The sequence below is a fragment of the Sphaeramia orbicularis genome, chromosome 22, assembly GCF_902148855.1.
Source record: "Sphaeramia orbicularis chromosome 22, fSphaOr1.1, whole genome shotgun sequence".
Lineage (NCBI taxonomy): Eukaryota > Metazoa > Chordata > Actinopteri > Kurtiformes > Apogonidae > Sphaeramia > Sphaeramia orbicularis.
The window spans coordinates 104607-125761 of NC_043978.1; the positions used below are offsets into that span (position 1 = coordinate 104607).

The following is a 21155-nucleotide window of genomic DNA, read 5'->3' on the forward strand; positions in this document are numbered from 1 at the left end:
TTCGGCCTCCGCTTCGCGTCCACTTTGACATCATGTGATCCTGCAGAGAGGGGAATCCCACCTGCAGATTTATACTAATTTGTATATTTAAATGTGGGCGTGGAGGGGGAGGAGTCAGGTACTCCAACATGTGCGCTCAATTCCAGCTGACTGGGGTGAATAAAGGAAGTGTGTTTGGGTTCAGGCGTACGCTCAGTTTGATTCATCTGGGGTTTTTTTGTGTGAACAGACTTTTCTGGATGTAAGTGTACACCAGGTTTACATATGGAATCCACACAAGTCTGTGTACATGAGGCCCCAGGTGACCGGTTTGCACATGTGCACCGTAGTGTTACGAAGTGAAGCGTGGCAGTGAAAGCTCTGGAATGAAAGTTAGTGTGTGTGCACCTCATAAATACACTACAGAAACGTTTCATTTTTTAGAAGGGCATGTATACTTTTATATACTATATATCATTAATTTTTATGTCTCTCTGAAACAGACACACACCTGCAGTGACCGAAATCAGACAGTGATTTAGAATAGAAGAATAATGTACAAGAACAAAGTGTTGAGGACCAGCTGTTATTGGTTCCTGTCCAACTTTAATTAGAAGAAGGTACGTTTAAGGGCATTACAGAAGATTAAGTATAAGACGTTTAATAGAAGTTTCATCACCTTAATGTGGGTGGAAATAGTTTAGGTCCATTTGTTTATCTAGTTTTGTGGAAGAACAGGTGTAGAAAAGGTGAACACACTAACTCTGACACATTTACAGTTAAAATGGACCAAGTTCTGTTACAAAATGTTTTACATGTCATCAAGAAAGTCATCTCCATAGTTTAAGATATGTTTCACTGCAGTGAGGATGAGTATGTCCATGTCATCCTTTGGTTCAGGGTCATCGCTGTAGTTCTTCACTGGGAAGAGGCAGTTCAGAGGGATTCCCACCGCGCTGCTGAACTCTGTCATCTGTACATGAGAAAAAAAAAAGAGAATAGATTAAAACAGAACAGAACAGATGTGTTCCAGGCACAGAAGCATCCAAGTCACAAACTGAAAACACAGAAGTCCAAATTAAAGTCAGAAAACAGAGACTGGATCGGCCCTGACAGATGAGTGGACGGAGAAATACCCAAGGGAAGCCAGACCCTAACTCTAATCCAACACAACTCACCTTTTTCTTCAGATGTGTGCTCTTGTAGACGTCCTTCACATCCTTCTCGATTATGCCACAGCATTTGTCAATGTGGGTTCCAATGGCTATCTGTGGAATCCCTGCAGATTCACAAAGAATCCCTTTAAGGTTTTCATCAGGAGCTACTAGAACACTGACATGAAGATGAAACTGGTCTGTGATGTCATGGAGGGGGCGGGGCTTAGGTCTTCACAAACCCACAGCTTGGACCAGGTGACTTTGTCCTGTTGCAGACCAGGTTTATTTGTGCATTTTTTCCCTTTTCTTATGTCAGTTCTCCTCCAACCCCTTTTCTGACCCCCTAAGTGTTAAAGGTTAAACCCTTTGACCTGTATGGAAGTGTAACTTTACCCAGATCTCTGGCTTTTTCTCTGATGGCCTTCATCTTCTGAATGACTGAGGGGGTAATTTCTGTTGAGTTGACATTGAGGAGACAAACCAACACATGAACCTGGTCATCTGGGGTTGGACAGGGGTTATAGTGTGTGGTGTCGTTCTTTGACAGTGTAGATGTAGGGTTGAACTGAAAAGACAAAAGGAAACATGTTAATGGAAACGCCTCCTGAATGTCTGACAGACTAAAGACAACCTTTAGAAGATGGTTCTGTGGAGAACCAGTACAACCTCCACTCTGAGGAGGAGCTGGAACGTTGGGTTGTACCTTGTAACCCTCCTTCACATGTCCCTCCATGGCCAGTTGAATGTCTTCAGCTCGAACACCGACGTCCTGACCGTCCTCCAACCCCATGATGTCGCTGAAGACGATGGGGAGATGACCTCCTCCTTGTCTTCTGATTTTGTGAGCCTTGTACTAGAAAGAGAAAAATGAGTCTGACTTCAGCCGACAGTTGAACAGCCCTGAACCTGTTGTATTTATAAGATCTATTAAACCCTAACCCTAACCCTAGAACCTGTGTGTGTGGTTCCACCTGGACCACAGGTCCAGACTCATCCACCCTCCATCCCCCCACCCATGACCCTCTGGTGGTCTCATACCTCTTTGGTGAAGCTCTTTGTGTCTTTTCGAGCATTGTTGGCTTCAGCTCTAACATAACTCCTGCCACGGATCGCAGTTATGACAGAGTTGATGAAACTGGACTTTCCAGCTCCGACTGGTCCGTAGATCAGAACCCTGAGCTTTTTCGCCTTAGAACCGTCAGGTTCATAGTCCATCACAAACTTCTGGAGGTCTTCTTTCTGTTTCCTCCTGTTAAAGACAGTTTACATTTGATTTCACATTCATTTATACATTCATTTTCATTTGTATTGACTTAAATCTTGATTTAAATCTTGACTTAAACCTTCTTTGAACCACGCCCCACTAACAGCTGAGTGACTTATACTGTTGTCATGTACAACAGTAGTCGCTAACACACCCACACATACGATGACATGACCCGTGACCCCCCCATGTGCTCACACCCTCATATAAATCAACAAACATCAGAATCTAATGTAACTTCTAATGATATTTTTATTAAAAACCTTTACTGAAACATAAACACAATGTATTTCTGTCACTAGTGATAAAACAGAAATGCTCCTCATTGGCACAAAATCCACTCTCTCCAAAACCAACACTTTTTCCCTCATTATCGACAGCTCCTCAGTCTCCCCCTCACCTCAGGTTAAGAGTCTGGGTGTCATCCTCGATGGCCTACTGTCTTTCCAATCCCACATCAATAACGTCACCCGGTCTGCATATTTCCACCTGCGCAACATCAACCGTCTTCGCCCTTCCATCACCCCCCATACCACCTCTATTCTTGTGCACAGTCTCGTAACCTCTCGCCTTGACTACTGTAACTCCCTCCTATTCGGTCTCCCCCTAAAGTCCCTCCATAAGCTCCAACTGGTCCATAACTCTGCCGCCCGCATTATCACCAAAACCCCCTCCTACCACCTCATCACCCCTATCCTCCAGGAACTACACTGGCTCCCAGTTAAACAGAGAATTGAATTCAAACTCCTCCTGTACACATTTAAATCCATCCACAGTCTGGCTCCTCAGTACCTTCAGACCTCCTCCATGTCGCCACTCCAGTCCGTTCCCTCAGGTCCTCCTCCTCTATCCACCTCACCATGCCTCCTGTCCTCCTCAGCACCATGGGAGGCCCAGCCTTCAGCCACTCTGCTCCTCAGCTCTGGAACTCCCTCCCACCATCCATCCGTAACTGTGACTCTCTCCCCACATTCAAATCCAGACTCAAAACTCACCTGTTCAGAACAGCCCACCCCCATAAGCTCTAATCTCCATTCTACTACTTCATTTCTATATATAGTAATTATTTGTTTTAATCTGTTTATTTCTTTGTATTTTATGGATTGTTTGTTTTATCTTGTTGTACAGTGTCCTTGGGTGTCTTGAAAGGCGCTTATAAATAAAATGTATTATTATTATTATTATTACTACCTTTATTAATTTGTATTGTGCTTTTATTTTTCTGTACAGCACTTTGGTCCACTGTAGTTGTTCTATAGAGCTTCATAAATAAAGTTGGATTGGACTAAAAATATAAACATATACTTACGTCCAGTCTATCTTCCTCCATGGATCTTTAAATGCTGCAGAAAAAATGGAAAGATATGTTTAAATACCAGCCATCATGTTTTTATTGTGTATGAAAATTTAAAGTCAGAAACAGAGAAAGTAAGTAATGCAAAGAGTGAGGTCATACCAGCAGGTGGAGGAGCTGGAAAGTACAACATTGAAGAAACAGAAGACAAGCAGCTTAGAATTAGAAACCTTAAACACTGAGTTCATTTATATGATTCTGTTTGAAGAATTTTTAAAGTAGACTTTTGATGACTTACTGCGTGGTCTTTCCACTGCAAAGGTAAAACATTAAAAAAAAACAAAAAAAACATGAAAAACAGGTTAGATATGTAAACATTAAATGTTATTTTAGTTTGTATTGACTTTCATTCATCATTTTGTAATTTTTTCATATTCATAGATTGTAAACAATCCAGTTCATAAACAGACTCACCATAAACTGTTTTTGTTTCATAGACTTGACATTTAGGAAAGAGAAGAGACAGTTTATACGTCTACAAAACATCAAATATTGTGTGTAAATGAAGTTAAATATGATGTGATAAATCAGTGTCATGGTGCTGAAACGACAGAACATTAACACAGACATAAGACACAAAATAGTTGTTTTTAACATTTTTAAACAGATTCATTGTGGATCGGTGACATTAGTTATCCATCTTTGTAACCATGAACTGAACTCTTCATTCAATCTTACCTGTGTGTGTTTGTCCCATTTTACAAAGTCATAAAAGATGTTTGTCCAGATGAAAAAACCTGTTTGAAAATCAAAAACAACATTATTTCACAGAAAGAGTTTGGACTGAATGTGACTGAATTTGTGCAGCGCAGTAGGAGGTTTATCAGACAGAGTGATGCAGACGTACCTGCAGTTTCAGAAGCTCTTCACCAGTTAACAAGTGAAAAACAATGACAGTAAAGACAGTTGGTAGCTTTTATAGACGAAGCCTCTCCCACTGTTCAGACTGACATTAGACTCATAAGAAACCCTTTCACTTTCTAAAGGCTGAGGTATGGCCCTACCCACTGTACTTATAAAACACACTTTTTCAGTCTGACAAGTCATCAGTTAGTGGGTCCAGACCAGGGTTCTGGATCTGGTTCAAAGCCATAATGGGATCCCGTGTCCAACAGCTGATCCACCTCATAAATCCCCTGATAACACTGAGGAGATGATACATATCATAGTTTTTCTATAGCACTGTCAGTGACGTTCAGGAACATTTAATTGAATGCAATAAAAAAGTTACTGATCATTCAGACCTTCAGAAATTTTCCAAAACCCACAAATGCAATGATCTGTGAAAAATTAACTGGAGTCAGAAAACTGCATAAAATGTAATGACAGAAAAAGCATCATGCATCTATTGTTCTTTCATCGATCTGTGAAATACTAACAGGAAACACAATGTGCTTGGTGAAATCCCAGACCCTTACATTTGTCCTTTAGCCTTCAAATCCAAGTCTGGAATCTGAAACGACCGCAGACGGAGGGAACACAGTTCTGAAACTCACTGCATCAGTATATTCACTGACTGTGGAAATCCAGACAAATGTAATGAAGTCACATGACCAGGCTGATTTTAAGTAAAGAGTTTTCATCGACTCCAGACAGTTGAATGTCCTCCCTTTAAAGAGAACAGATGAGTTCAGTGGATCTCTACTTAAAGGCAACAGGAATGACTGTTTTGTTTCATAATGATCCAGTTTCATCAGAGTTTATTTTGTATAAACATACGATGGAAAGTGCACGATCACATTTGCACCAGTTAGAATGGTTTCCTGTAAATCAGGTGTTCCTACAGTCTGTGGTAGTTTAATATTTAAAGGAGTTGTTTTTGACAGTGAACATTTTCATTACCGGTGAAGGGTCATATTTTATCAGTTATAAGGACATAAAACACACTGACTATTGTTTCTTGTAAATCAGGTGTGTTCCCACAGAAAGTGGGAGGAGCGTCTGTACATAAAACCACAGACATCTTTGGAGTGGTCCAGTTATAGAGCTGAGGACTTTCCAGACGCTGCAGGTACGTTTCTGCATGTTCTACTGACAGGCTAACATTCAGCTGGTTCACTTCACACACAGAATTATGGGTAAACTGGGACTGGGTTTTATCATGTTTAACCTGTTGGATGATCTGTGGTCCTGGTTCATGTGTGTTTGATAGATGGGGTCACCTGTAGGTGGTGCTGCAGATCCACTGGTCTGACTATTAGTGACCCACTGAGGCCTTTAGTACAGGATGAAATGATATGTTTGACTGTGGTGGTGCTGGTGTTACTATCAGATAAACAGTTTATTCTGTTGGAACATGAATCATGAAGCTGATTGAAGCTGTGTTTAGTGATGTTCACCTTGTTCACTGGATTAATTCCATTTGAATTCTACTTTCATTTGGGTAAATAGAATGAGTCTGTGCTTCTTAGTGTTCAGGGGAATGTTCCTTCAAATCTGAAACATTCTGACATGATCAGTGTTTGTGCCTTTGTCTGAAACATCTGCCTGTGTTCCTGATGACTGAACTGCTTCTTCTCACAGTTCATTGGACATGGATCCCTCTGGTGGTGAAGCACAGCAGGTCAGTTAATGCTGAAGGTGGTCTGAGTGTCCAGGTAACTCCGTTGGAACAGGTCACTTATTTTCTAAAGCACCTCCAACACATTTGAAGGACACAAGTGGATAAACCATCAGCAGGGGAAATAAGATGAAGACAAAATGTTTGCATTCAGCACTGAATTGGCCTTTTAATTTCCACAGGTGACATCCCAGACATAACGTCCTGGGCATTCTCTGTCCTTAGACCCCCTCTCTCTGCACAGAAAAATGCAGTTGGGTGGGGGCACATGCACACAGCTGAGGGTCCCCCCCACTGAAGGGTCCTGTTTGTCTGAACTTCAGTGTTTTCTGAGGGCTTCATTCTGGGGTCAGAGGTCAAACAAACACAACAGAGACTTGTGGTTTTTTCACATGTTGTGTTTTCCAGATGCAGGAGCAGCTGAATGTGATTCTGCAGGAACTGAAACTACCAGAAGAATGTTTAGACGGTACTACACTATTTAAAACTGTGCTTTTCAGACACAGGCCTGGTTAATACTTCCATCATTCATCTGATGACTATGATTTTAACCCATGGTTTCTCTGCAGGTGCTCTAAAGCTGGTCTCCAACCACAGCCGTACTCCTGGACACACCAAAGATCTGCTTGATTTCCTCAAACCTCTGAAGGATCATCTCCAATCAAAAGGTCAGCAGGGCCTATCTTTGTTTTTGGATTCCTCTGCAGGAGATTATTAATGACAGACTTCATGTATTTTCAGAAATTGTAATAAAATCAGTGTAATGTGTTGTTTTCAGTAGGTCAGTGGGTTAGAGTATGGAACCAACTGTACATATTCACTAAAGTCCATCTGGACTGAATGTTCAGAGTATTTCATAGAACTCAGATCCTGTATAATCCCATTGGATCCACCAGTAACTTCAGTTCAGTCCCTTTGTCCAGTAGGTGTTTGTCCAGTAGCTGTTTGTCCAGTAGGCGTTTGTCCAGTAGCTGTTCGTCCAGTAGGCGTTTGTCCAGTAGGTGTTTGTCCAGTAGGTGTTTGTCCAGTAGCTGTTTGTCCAGTAGGCGTTTGTCCAGTAGCTGTTCGTCCAGTAGGCGTTTGTCCAGTAGGTGTTTGTCCAGTCAGTGTTTGTCCAGTAGCTGTTTGTCCAGTAGGTGTTTGTCCAGTAGGTGTTTGTCCAGTAGCTGTTCGTCCAGTAGGCGTTCGTCCAGTAGGCGTTTGTCCAGTCGGTGTTTGTCCAGTAGCTGTTTGTCCAGTAGCTGTTTGTCCAGTAGGTGTTTGTCCAGTAGCTGTTGTCCAGTTAGTGCTTGTCCAGTTGGTGTTTGTCCAGTAGGTGTTTGTCCAGTTGCTGTTTGTCCAGTGGGTGTTTGTCCAGTAGCTGTTTGTCCAGTAGCTGTTTGTCCAGTAGCTGTTTGTCCAGTAGGTGTTTGTCCAGTAGCTGTTTGTCCAGTAGGTGTTTGTCCAGTAGCTGTTTGTCCAGTGGGTGTTTGTCCAGTAGGTGTTTGTCCAGTGGGTGTTTGTCCAGTAGCTGTTTGTCCAGTAGGTGTTTGTCCAGTAGCTGTTTGTCCAGTAGCTGTTTGTCCAGTAGGTGTTTGTCCAGTAGCTGTTTGTCCAGTAGGTGTTTGTCCAGTAGATGTTTGTCCAGTGGGTGTTTGTCCAGTAGGTGTTTGTCCAGTAGGTGTTTGTCCAGTAGGCGTTTGTCCAGTCGGTGTTTGTCCAGTAGCTGTTTGTCCAGTAGGCGTTTGTCCAGTAGGTGTTTGTCCAGTAGCTGTTGTCCAGTTGGTGCTTGTCCAGTTGGTGTTTGTCCAGTAGGTGTTGGTCCAGTAGGTGTTTGTCCAGTTGCTGTTTGTCCAGTGGGTGTTTGTCCAGTAGGTGTTTGTCCAGTAGGCGTTTGTCCAGTCGGTGTTTGTCCAGTAGCTGTTTGTCCAGTAGCTGTTTGTCCAGTAGGTGTTTGTCCAGTAGCTGTTGTCCAGTTAGTGCTTGTCCAGTAGGTGTTGGTCCAGTAGCTGTTTGTCCAGTAGGTGTTTGTCCAGTTGCTGTTTGTCCAGTTGGTGTTTGTCCAGTAGCTGTTTGTCCAGTAGGTGTTTGTCCAGTTGCTGTTTGTCCAGTAGCTGTTTGTCCAGTAGGTGTTTGTCCAGTTGCTGTTTGTCCAGTAGCTGTTTGTCCAGAAGGTGTTTGTCCAGTAGCTGTTTGTCCAGTAGGTGTTTGTCCAGTAGCTGTTTGTCCAGTAGGTGTTTGTCCAGTAGATGTTTGTCCAGTAGGTGTTTGTCCAGTAGGTGTTTGTCCAGTAGGTGTTTGTCCAGTAGGCGTTTGTCCAGTCGGTGTTTGTCCAGTAGCTGTTTGTCCAGTTGGTGTTTGTCCAGTAGGTGTTTGTCCAGTAGCTGTTGTCCAGTTGGTGTTTGTCCAGTTGGTGTTTGTCCAGTAGGTGTTTGTCCAGTAGGTGTTTGTCCAGTTGGTGTTTGTCCAGTGGGTGTTTGTCCAGTAGGTGTTTGTCCAGTTGCTGTTTGTCCAGTTGGTGTTTGTCCAGTAGCTGTTTGTCCAGTAGCTGTTTGTCCAGTAGGTGTTTGTCCAGTAGCTGTTTGTCCAGTAGCTGTTTGTCCAGTAGGTGTTTGTCCAGTAGCTGTTTGTCCAGTAGCTGTTTGTCCAGTAGGTGTTTGTCCAGTGGGTGTTTGTCCAGTAGCTGTTTGTCCAGTAGGTGTTTGTCCAGTGGGTGTTTGTCCAGTGGGTGTTTGTCCAGTGGGTGTTTGTCCAGTAGGTGTTTGTCCAGTAGGTGTTTGTCCAGTGGGTGTTTGTCCAGTAGGCGTTTGTCCAGTAGGTGTTTGTCCAGTAGCTGTTGTCCAGTTGGTGCTTGTCCAGTTGGTGTTTGTCCAGTAGGTGTTTGTCCAGTAGGTGTTTGTCCAGTTGCTGTTTGTCCAGTGGGTGTTTGTCCAGTAGGTGTTTGTCCAGTTGCTGTTTGTCCAGTGGGTGTTTGTCCAGTAGCTGTTTGTCCAGTAGCTGTTTGTCCAGTAGGTGTTTGTCCAGTAGCTGTTTGTCCAGTAGCTGTTTGTCCAGTAGGTGTTTGTCCAGTAGCTGTTTGTCCAGTAGGTGTTTGTCCAGTAGGTGTTTGTCCAGTAGCTGTTTGTCCAGTAGCTGTTTGTCCAGTAGCTGTTTGTCCAGTAGGTGTTTGTCCAGTAGCTGTTTGTCCAGTAGCTGTTTGTCCAGTAGCTGTTTGTCCAGTTGCTGTTTGTCCAGTAGCTGTTTGTCCAGTAGGTGTTTCCTGCTGTGCTCAGGACTTGGATGGACAGGTCTGTGTTTCAGCTCCACAAACTCCAGGTGGTTCTGCCTAAAGGCGTCCATACACTGTGTGATTTTAGACCATTCACTGGTGCTTCTCTTTGTGGATGGGTCCAGATGTTCCTCTGATGGTGTGTGGTTCTTGGTGCAGTGGACATGGGCTAAGGAGAAGACATGAACACCTCACCACCACCTCACCACCAGCAATCGTGTGTTCTCAAGGAAAATGCAGCTGGTTGAAATCCTGCTGGCTCCTCCTGAGGGTATGGCACTGTCAAAGCACTGCCACGAGCCCATGGGCCTCAGATTCTCACACTGTGCATGCACCAATACAATAATATCCAGCTACTGTAAGCTAATGCTAAGCTAACAGTAGCTGTCTATTGTCCTAGTGCAGTTTATCTGTTGCATCTTCCCTCTAGTTCCCTTTGCTGTAGGACTGACAGCCCATACTGTCCACGTCTGGACAAACAACTCCTGCACCAAACATGTGGTCGTCTTTTCTTCTGTTTTGATTCCTCACAGATAATGGCACATGTTACCAAAGCAGCTCGTTGGTTTGTGTTTAGCACTACCATTTGGTGACTCACACCAATACACAATCGTCTACGCACATACGGATTACTTGGTATTTTAATGTTGTATTTCAAGATACAACACTGGAACGTGTGGTGCGTCCTCTGGTGTATGGTCCTACAGTGTGGTGCATCCTCTGGTGTATGGTCCTACAGTGTGGTGCATCCTCTGGTGTATGGTCCTACAGTGTGGTGCGTCCTCTGGTGTATGGTCCTACAGTGTGGTGCATCCTCTGGTGTATGGTCCTACAGTGTGGTGCATCCTCTGGTGTATGGTCCTACAGTGTGGTGCATCCTCTGGTGTATGGTCCTACAGTGTGGTGCGTCCTCTGGTGTATGGTCCTACAGTGTGGTGCATCCTCTGGTGTATGGTCCTACAGTGTGGTGCATCCTCTGGTGTATGGTCCTACAGTGTGAGAACATGAATGGTGAGCCTGACTTTTCCATTGATTCACAGTTTAAGATGGAGCTGGATCCAACGATCGAAATAATCACACAGTGTGTGGACGCCTTCAGCCTAACCTTATGATAGTGACATCATCTGTCTCACACACACACACACACACACACACACACACACACACACACATCATGTTGGTGGGTCTATCTCTGTGAGGATGTGGGCGGAGCTGCAGTGGGTGATGTGTGTGTTGACCTTTGACCTGCAGGTTGAGTTTGAACCAGGCTCATCCATGTGAATAAACTCCACTGTTTCCTGACGCTTCTGAGTAAAAACTCTACGTGGACACATTCTCTGTTTTCTTATTATTTGTGTTGAACAAACATCAGTGTGTTTTTATCCTAAATGAGTTTTTCTTCACTGGTTGTTTTCTGATCCTCAGTGTAAAAGCATGTGCTTCAGTGTTTCTGTGAAGCAGATGGGTGTGATGAGGCTGTTTGGCTGTACTGCTCCACAGTGCCCCCTGGTGGATGCAGCAGTCAGCTCAGCCTTTGCACAGCACTGGCTTCACTGCAGTTCAGGTTTTCACTTGTGTTTGTTTCAGAGTCGGAGATCAAGGAGCTGAAAAAGCAGTTATCCAGTTCTCCACCTGCTCTTGATGAGACCTACCACACAGGTGGGGGGTCAAAGCGCCTCTGTCCCACCCCCTCACATGGACCTGATGGAGACAGCCCAGGTGGAGTTTTCCCATCTGCCTTTCAGCTCATTTCATTTCATTTCATTTCATTTCATTCTGGTTTAACTGTAGAAAATGTTCCATATTCCCTAAAATGTGTCCGACTTCATTACTGTGGTGTAACTGACTTTTTCCAAAACAAGAGGAGAAATCCTTCTCATCAGGCATTACGACAGCCCACAGATGGACTGATTTGTCTTAAATATGTAAAACACAGAATTTATGCCCAGAAGGGATGATTCCACTGATGACCTTTGACATTTGAAAGCAGAAGGGACTCCATGGAATAATGACTGGAGTCAGGTCACATCTACTGAACATATCCTCCTCCAAAATCTGACCTTTATTGGATGAAATAAACTGTGCATTTATGACACACACCTGAGCTGCACCTTCTAGTCAGCTGTGAGTCCTGTGTTCAGTGGTGGACGGTGGATGAACTTTACAACTATTATAGGATCATATTAGACTACATGGATCTGTCCATGAGGACAATGCACAGGACACAACAGCAAAATACAATCTGCTCTGGACAGAGGACAACTGTGGAGCTGAGGACAAGTAAAGACATATTTAACTGAAATTCTATTTATGTAGTAGTGGTAGTAGTTGTAGTTAGGTTTACAAATATATATATATATATATATATATATATATATATATATATATATATATATATATATATATATATATATATATATATATATATATATATATATATATGTATGTATGTGTGTATTAGGCCTGTAATGGTACACGTACCAAACCGTTTCAGTACACACCTGTTCAGTTCGGTCCACAGCTGAACCGAAACAGCACAGTATGTTGACAAAAAGAAAAGAAACAAAAGACGTTGTTGGATGTGGAACTTTAAATCCTTTCACACGGACATATGGAACTAGTGCACAATGACTCGAAATATGAAATAGCTGCTTCCTTAAGGTTAAAAAAAACAACAAATCTGACGTGAACCTGAAGGGAACAGACTGCAGACCCTCCAGCATCAGTCCAGTCCAGTTTGGATCAGTTCAGGTTCAGGTGAAAGACAACAACCAGGAAAGAGACGGAGAGAAGACGAACACTGTTTGGCCCCTAGGAACTACGGTAGTTCTACAACACTGACACTAGCTCTGTCTGTCTGTCTCTTTCTCTCTCTCACACACACACAGACACACACACACACACACACACACACACACACACACACACACACACACGTACACACAGTGTCCTAAACAGTTTATCTGTCCTGAAATAAATAATTAGGTTAATATATTTTTCAGTGTTTCTCTTCAATTTGTTTCAACAGAATACCAGTTTTCTCTCTTGTTACCTCCGCCAAGGAGGTTATGTTTTTGCCAGGGTTTGTTTGTTTGTTTGTTTGTCTGTCCGTTAGTGTGCAACATAACTCAAAAAGTTATGGACAGATTTGTTATGAAATTTTCAGAGTTTGTTGGAAATGGGATAAGGAAGAAATGATTAAATTTTGGTGGTGATCGGGGGTGGGGGGGCCCACGGGGGGGGGGCCACTGATCAGCCTTGGCGGAGGTCTGCGCTCTCCGAGTGCTTCTAGTTAATGTTGCACTTGAAGTGGAATTTTTTTTTTGTTTTTTTCTGCAGAATGTGAACTGACAGAACTGGGATTAGATTTGTGTTGTTTGTTCAAAACTCCCTTTCAGGGAAAAGTGCAAAACTAATGTTTAAAATACATTTAGTAATATTTTATTTTCTGTTTGATTTATAGCAGCAGAATTATATTATTCCTGTTTTTCTATATTCTATTGTGTTCAAAAATTGGTGGAAGAATGATCAAAAAGTTCCTAAATGCATTAAAGACATTTTGAGGGGTTTTCTTTCTTCCTGTACTGAACCAAAAAAAAAACGAACTGTGGCTTTGAAAACCAAAAACGTACTGAACCGAAAATTTTGTGTACTGTTACAGGCCTTTATATATATATATATATATATATATATATATATATATATATATATATATGTATATATGTGTATATATATATATATATATATATATATATATATATATATATATACACACACACACACACACACACACACACATGTCCTGTGTTGTTCTTCAGTTGTTCATATTCATTGCTTAGTGCGTCCTGTTAAAGGGGGTTTGGTTCTGCTTTGGTGGAAAGTCTAGGACAGGATCACTGACCTGGATATGAACTGAGGAACGGTCCATGAACACTCCATTCTGATCAGAACACCTGGAGAAGGTCGTATGAAATGGTCTATAAATTGTTCACACAGTGTTTGTAGTTGTTCGTAGCGTTTGTGTCTGAGGCTTTAATGAAAGGGTTAGATGAGTGACTGATGCGTGTTTAAAAACTGGTTTTTAGATTTCCTCTGAATGGATAATTACAACAGTTCACTACTGAGCTGTAACACACTGGAAATCTGCTGCAGACAACGTACAAGATAAAATGAGCAATTGTTCAACTACTCATTATATTGTGAGTGAAAAGGAAGAAAAACATAATCATTGTACATAATTTTTTAAAATGAAAATATTAAATAGATCCATTTAAAGCAGCAAATGTAAGAGTTTGTTTGAACGTTCAGTTTGTCCAATGTGTGTGTGTTCATTCAACAGTAAATGTCCCTGAAATCCTGATGATTACTTTGTATCGTCACTGAGACGAAGTGAGAAGATTAAATCTATTCATGTTAGCACAAAGAAAATCCATCCAGTGGCTGAAATGTGTGATTTCAGGGACATGTTCGGAGGTGAAGGTCTACACTGTGGTCACCGGTAAAACCCATGGAGCTGACAGAGACATACTGGAGCAGGTCACCAGTCTGCAGAGTCTCAAAGTGGACATGGTCTCAAACCCTCAGGACTGTGATGTTGTCGTCATCTTCTGTCCAATCGTGTCTCGTGTGGGATCAGATGTGGAAGCAGCGATGAGGAGGATCCCAGGTAAACATCTGTGGAGGATTACTGTGGACTACAGGTTCTGGGATGAGGACGGGGTAGTTTGGATTTACTCAGGTGGTAAAACCAGTCCGGAATCTGGATCTGATTCTACATTCACGTCTGTGGTTGTGTCAAGTAGATGAAAGGGTAGGGTGTGGGGTTTGAGTAGGGGAAGGGGCTTGGGTAGGGGTACAGGAAGGGGTTTGGTTGGGGTAGGGTTTGGGTTAGGTCAGGTGGTGGGGTGGTGGGGGTCTGTCATGTCCAGGACACCCTACCCTGATCTAACCCTGGACTCTGTTGTCTCTTTCAGAGTGTTTGGGACAGAAGCCTGTGATTCTAGTGTTGATGCATCACCTCAGAAAAGAAGACAACTCGATTGAAGAAACTGATTGGTCGCATTTGTACCCAAACGTCAAGAAAGAAATTCACATTCTCTTCCATGAGACCATGAACGGATTACTGAGGTGTAAAAGAAACGATGAGGCCATTCAAAAACTACGTGACCAGTGTAAACGTTACGCTAAAAGAGGTAAATATGCCCCGCCCTCTGGTAATCAGAAAAACTCAGGGAACTGTAATGTAATGTAATGTAATGTAATGTCATCGATGTTGTATAATAACCCAGTAAAAGAGGAAATACCTTTCAAAATAAAACCACTGCAACATCACAAACAGACTCAACTTAGGGAATTTTCAACAAATGATCAACTGTAGAATAATGTGACATCTGACATCTTCAGTTTAGTCTGAGTTTAAAAACGACGACTTCAGTTTAATCTGAGTTTAAACATGATGACTTCAGTTTAATCTGAGTTTAAACATGATGACTTCAGTTTAGTCAGTGAATCAGTTTCAGCTTCTGTAAATGAAGCTGCTCATGTTCTGACCTGGACCACACACACTTCTCATCTGTCAGCCATCTCAGGATTGGTTTTCCATGTTATCATTACTATAAAGCTCTTCATGATCCTGGTTCAACTGTTTCATCTTTACCTTTGACCTTTAAACCCTCTGACTGTCCAGACAAGACTTTTTAATGACCCCTAAAGGCAGAACCAAAACCTATTGTCACCACACGACTCAAAGTAAAGAGACGACAACAGGTTATTACTGAAAGACTTCATGTATTTTCAGAAATTGTAATAAAATCAGTGTAATGTGTTGTTTTCAGTAGGTCAGTGGGTTAGAGTATGGAACCAACTGTACATATTCACTAAAGTCCATCTGGACTGAATGTTCAGAGTATTTCATAGAACTCAGATCCTGTATAATCCCATTGAATCCACCAGTAACTTCAGTTCAGTCCCTTTGTCCAGTAGGTGTTTGTCCAGTAGGTGTTTGTCCAGTAGGTGTTTGTCCAGTTGCTGTTTGTCCAGTAGGTGTTTGTCCAGTAGGTGTTTGTCCAGTAGGTGTTTGTCCAGTAGCTGTTTGTCCAGTAGGCATTTGTCCAGTAGGTGTTTGTCCAGTAGCTGTTTGTCCAGTAGCTGTTTGTCCAGTAGGTGTTTGTCCAGTAGCTGTTTGTCCAGTAGGCATTTGTCCAGTAGGTGTTTGTCCAGTTGCTGTTTGTCCAGTAGGTGTTTGTCCAGTAGGTGTTTGTCCAGTAGCTGTTTGTCCAGTAGCTGTTTGTCCAGTAGCTGTTTGTCCAGTAGCTGTTTGTCCAGTAGGTGTTTCCTGCTGTGCTCAGGACTTGGATGGACAGGTCTGTGTTTCAGCTCCACAAACTCCAGGTGGTTCTGCCTAAAGGCGTCCATACACTGTGTGATTTTAGACCATTCACTGGTGCTTCTCTTTGTGGATGGGTCCAGATGTTCCTCTGATGGTGTGTGGTTCTTGGTGCAGTGGACATGGGCTAAGGAGAAGACATGAACACCTCACCACCACCTCACCACCAGCAATCGTGTGTTCTCAAGGAAAATGCAGCTGGTTGAAATCCTGCTGGCTCCTCCTGAGGGTATGGCACTGTCAAAGCACTGCCACGAGCCCATGGGCCTCAGATTCTCACACTGTGCATGCACCAATACAATAATATCCAGCTACTGTAAGCTAATGCTAAGCTAACAGTAGCTGTCTATTGTCCTAGTGCAGTTTATCTGTTGCATCTTCCCTCTAGTTCCCTTTGCTGTAGGACTGACAGCCCATACTGTCCACGTCTGGACAAACAACTCCTGCACCAAACATGTGGTCGTCTTTTCTTCTGTTTTGATTCCTCACAGATAATGGCACATGTTACCAAAGCAGCTCGTTGGTTTGTGTTTAGCACTACCATTTGGTGACTCACACCAATACACAATCGTCTACGCACATACGGATTACTTGGTATTTTAATGTTGTATTTCAAGATACAACACTGGAACGTGTGGTGCGTCCTCTGGTGTATGGTCCTACAGTGTGGTGCATCCTCTGGTGTATGGTCCTACAGTGTGGTGCATCCTCTGGTGTATGGTCCTACAGTGTGGTGCATCCTCTGGTGTATGGTCCTACAGTGTGGTGCATCCTCTGGTGTATGGTCCTACAGTGTGGTGCGTCCTCTGGTGTATGGTCCTACAGTGTGGTGCATCCTCTGGTGTATGGTCCTACAGTGTGGTGCATCCTCTGGTGTATGGTCCTACAGTGTGAGAACATGAATGGTGAGCCTGACTTTTCCATTGATTCACAGTTTAAGATGGAGCTGGATCCAACGATCGAAATAATCACACAGTGTGTGGACGCCTTCAGCCTAACCTTATGATAGTGACATCATCTGTCTCACACACACACACACACACACACACACACACACACACACACACATCATGTTGGTGGGTCTATCTCTGTGAGGATGTGGGCGGAGCTGCAGTGGGTGATGTGTGTGTTGACCTTTGACCTGCAGGTTGAGTTTGAACCAGACTCATCCATGTGAATAAACTCCACTGTTTCCTGACGCTTCTGAGTAAAAACTCTACGTGGACACATTCTCTGTTTTCTTATTTATTTGTGTTGAACAAACATCAGTGTGTTTTTATCCTAAATGAGTTTTTCTTCACTGGTTGTTTTCTGATCCTCAGTGTAAAAGCATGTGCTTCAGTGTTTCTGTGAAGCAGATGGGTGTGATGAGGCTGTTTGGCTGTACTGCTCCACAGTGCCCCCTGGTGGATGCAGCAGTCAGCTCAGCCTTTGCACAGCACTGGCTTCACTGCAGTTCAGGTTTTCACTTGTGTTTGTTTCAGAGTCGGAGATCAAGGAGCTGAAAAAGCAGTTATCCAGTTCTCCACCTGCTCCTGATGAGACCTACCACACAGGTGGGGGGTCAAAGCGCCTCTGTCCCACCCCCTCACATGGACCTGATGGAGACAGCCCAGGTGGAGTTTTCCCATCTGCCTTTCAGCTCATTTCATTTCATTTCATTTCATTTCATTTCATTTCATTCTGGTTTAACTGTAGAAAATGTTCCATATTCCCTAAAATGTGTCAATTAAAGGACAATTAAAGACATATTTAACTGAAATTCTATTTATATAGTAGTGGTAGTAGTTGTAGTTAGGTATATATATATATATATATATATATATATATATATATATATATATATATATATATATATATATATATATATATACACACATATATATGTGTATTAGGCCTGTAATGGTACACGTACCAAACCGTTTCAGTACACACCTGTTCAGTTCGGTCCACAGCTGAACCGAAACAGCACAGTATGTTGACAAAAAGAAAAGAAACAAAAGACGTTGTTGGATGTGGAACTTTAAATCCTTTCACACGGACATATGGAACTAGTGCACAATGACTCGAAATATGAAATAGCTGCTTCCTTAAGGTTAAAAAAAACAACAAATCTGATGTGAACCTGAAGGGAACAGACTGCAGACCCTCCAGCATCAGTCCAGTCCAGTTTGGATCAGTTCAGGTTCAGGTGAAAGACAACAACCAGGAAAGAGACGGAGAGAAGACGAACACTGTTTGGCCCCTAGGAACTACGGTAGTTCTACAACACTGACACTAGCTCTGTCTGTCTCTCACACACACACACACACACACACACACACACACACACACACACACATGCTGTATAACAGAGGAATAGAACCTGGGAGTTGGAAGTTGTACAGGAGTTGAAAGGATGTAAAGTTTCACTTTCGTTTCATACCAGCATTCGTTATGTTACGTTAGTTATGGACAGAACCCCCATGTACAGCCCCACCCCCATCCCACCTCTGACAAAAAAAAAAAAAAAAAAAGAAATCCCCCCCTCTGTGTTTTTGACAAATCGCACCCTGTACACACACACACACACACACACACACACACACACACACACACACACACACATGTACACACAGTGGCCTAAACAGTTTATCTGTCCTAAAATAAATAATTAGGTTAATATATTTTTCAGTGTTTCTCTTCAGTTTGTTTCAGCAGAATACCAGTTTGCTCTCTTGTTAATGTTGCACTTGAAGTGGAATTTTTTTTTGTTATTTTTCTGCAGAATGTGAACTGACAGAACTGGGATTAGATTTGTGTTGTTTGTTCAAAACTCCCTTTCAGGGAAAAGTGCAAAACTAATGTTTAAAATACATTTAGTAATATTTTATTTTCTATTTGATTTATAGCAGCAGAATTATATTATTCCTGTTTTTCTATATTCTATTGTGTTCAAAAATTGGTGGAAGAATGTTCAAAAATTCCTAAATGCATTAAAGACATTTTGAGGGGTTTTCTTTCTTCCTGTACTGAACCAAAAAAAACCGAACTGTGGCTTTGAAAACCAAAAACGTACTGAACCGAAAATTTTGTGTACTGTTACAGGCCTTTTATATATATATATATATATATATATATATATGTATATATATATATATATATATATATATATATATATACACACACACACACACACACACACACACACACACACACATGTCCTGTGTTGTTCCTCAGTTGTTCATATTCATTGCTTAGTGCGTCCTGTTAAAGGGGGTTTGGTTCTGCTTTGGTGGAAAGTCTAGGACAGGATCACTGACCTGGATATGAACTGAGGAACGGTCCATGAACACTCCATTCTGATCAGAACACCTGGAGAAGGTCGTATGAAATGGTCCATAAGTCGTTCACACAGTGTTTGTAGTTGTTCGTAGCGTTTGTATCTGAGGCTTTAATGAAAGGGTTAGATGAGTGACTGATGCGTGTTTAAAAACCGGTTTTTAGATTTCCTCTGAATGGATAATTACAACAGTTCACTACTGAGCTGTAACACACTGGAAATCTGCTGCAGACAACGTACAAGATAAAATGAGCAACTGTTCAACTACTCATTATATTGTGAATGAAAAGGAAGAAAAACATAATCATTGCACATAATTTTTTAAAATGAAAATATTAAATAGATCCATTTAAAGCAGCAAATGTAAGAGTTTGTTTGAACGTTCAGTTTGTCCAATGTGTGTGTGTTCATTCAACAGTAAATGTCCCTGAAATCCTGATGATTACTTTGTATCGTCACTGAGACGAAGTGAGAAGATTAAATCTATTCATGTTAGCACAAAGAAAATCCATCCAGTGGCTGAAATGTGTGATTTCAGGGACATGTTCGGAGGTGAAGGTCTACACTGTGGTCACCGGTAAAACCCATGGAGCTGACAGAGACATACTGGAGCAGGTCACCAGTCTGCAGAGTCTCAAAGTGGACATGGTCTCAAACCCTCAGGACTGTGATGTTGTCGTCATCTTCTGTCCAATCGTGTCTCGTGTGGGATCAGATGTGGAAGCAGCGATGAGGAGGATCCCAGGTAAACATCTGTGGAGGATTACTGTGGACTACAGGTTCTGGGATGAGGACGGGGTAGTTTGGATTTACTCAGGTGGTAAAACCAGTCCGGAATCTGGATCTGATTCTACATTCACGTCTGTGGTTGTGTCAAGTAGATGAAAGGGTAGGGTGTGGGGTTTGAGTAGGGGAAGGGGCTTGGGTAGGGGTACAGGAAGGGGTTTTGGTTTGGGGTAGGGGTTTGGGTTATGGTCAGGTGGTGGGGGTGGTGGGGGTCTGTCATGTCCAGGACACCCTACCCTGATGTAACCCTGGACTCTGTTGTCTCTTTCAGAGTGTTTGGGACAGAAGCCTGTGATTCTAGTGTTGATGCATCACCTCAGAAAAGAAGACAACTCGATTGAAGAAACTGATTGGTCGCATTTGTACCCAAACGTCAAGAAAGAAATTCACATTCTCTTCCATGAGACCATGAACGGATTACTGAGGTGTAAAAGAAACGATGAGGCCATTCAAAAACTATATGACCAGTGTAAACGTTACGGTAAAAGAGGTAAATATGCCCCGCCCTCTGGTAATCAGACAAACTCATTGATACAATCCATCTATAGCTATGTCAAAAGAAAGTAATCACAACATAAAACTGAGGAACATGAGTGGATCTGTTCAACAAATGTAATCGATGTTGTATAATAACCCAGTGAAAGAGGAAATACCTTTCAAAATAAAACCACTGCAACATCACAAACAAACTCAACTTAGTGAATTTTCAACAAATAATCAACTGTAGAATAATGTGACATCTGACGACGGTCAGTTTTAGAATGAAGTCATTAAAGTCCACCTGTAGGGAATGATCACTGGTTTGGATTTCACAGATCCATACAATCCAACGGTTCTGTGGGTAACTTCAGTTTAGTCTGAGTTTAAACACAACGACTTCAGTTTAGTCTGAGATTAAACACAACGACTTCAGTTTAGTCTGAGTTTAAACACAACGACTTCAGGTTAGTCTGAGATTAAACACAACGACTTCAGTTTAGTCTGAGTTTAAACACAACGACTTCAGTTTAGTCTGAGATTAAACACGACTTCAGTTTAGTCTGAGTTTAAACACAACGACTTCAGTTTAGTCTGAGATTAAACACGACTTCAGTTTAGTCT

The 21155-nt window shown here is 42.3% G+C and overlaps 2 protein-coding genes across 3 annotated transcripts; one reads left to right on the forward strand and one right to left on the reverse strand.

The window, feature by feature from the left end:
• Nucleotides 1-566: 566 nt before the first annotated feature.
• LOC115413142 (interferon-induced protein 44-like) lies at nt 567-4466 on the reverse strand. Of its 2 annotated transcripts, XM_030125882.1 has the most exons (9): nt 4433-4466; nt 4169-4198; nt 3993-4007; nt 3710-3743; nt 2175-2385; nt 1840-1989; nt 1530-1701; nt 1158-1258; nt 567-952 (listed from the first exon to the last, which is right to left on the reverse strand). In XM_030125882.1, exons 1-9 carry the CDS (start codon nt 4449-4451, stop codon nt 791-793), a joined length of 894 nt encoding a protein of 297 aa, XP_029981742.1. In that variant the 5' UTR covers nt 4452-4466; the 3' UTR covers nt 567-790. The 2 variants fall into 2 exon arrangements, with proteins under 2 accessions (XP_029981742.1, XP_029981743.1); XM_030125883.1 differs by lacking the exons at nt 3993-4007; nt 4169-4198; nt 4433-4466 and adding an exon at nt 3857-3903.
• A 1283-nt stretch (nt 4467-5749) lies between these two features.
• Nucleotides 5750-20735, forward strand: LOC115413141 (uncharacterized). The gene is made up of 9 exons (XM_030125881.1): nt 5750-5765; nt 6278-6317; nt 6723-6783; nt 6884-6982; nt 14021-14227; nt 14535-14753; nt 17431-17562; nt 19807-20013; nt 20326-20735. Exons 2-9 carry the CDS (start codon nt 6288-6290, stop codon nt 20619-20621), a joined length of 1251 nt encoding a protein of 416 aa, XP_029981741.1. The 5' UTR covers nt 5750-5765; nt 6278-6287; the 3' UTR covers nt 20622-20735.
• The last annotated feature ends 420 nt before the right edge of the window (nt 20736-21155 follow it).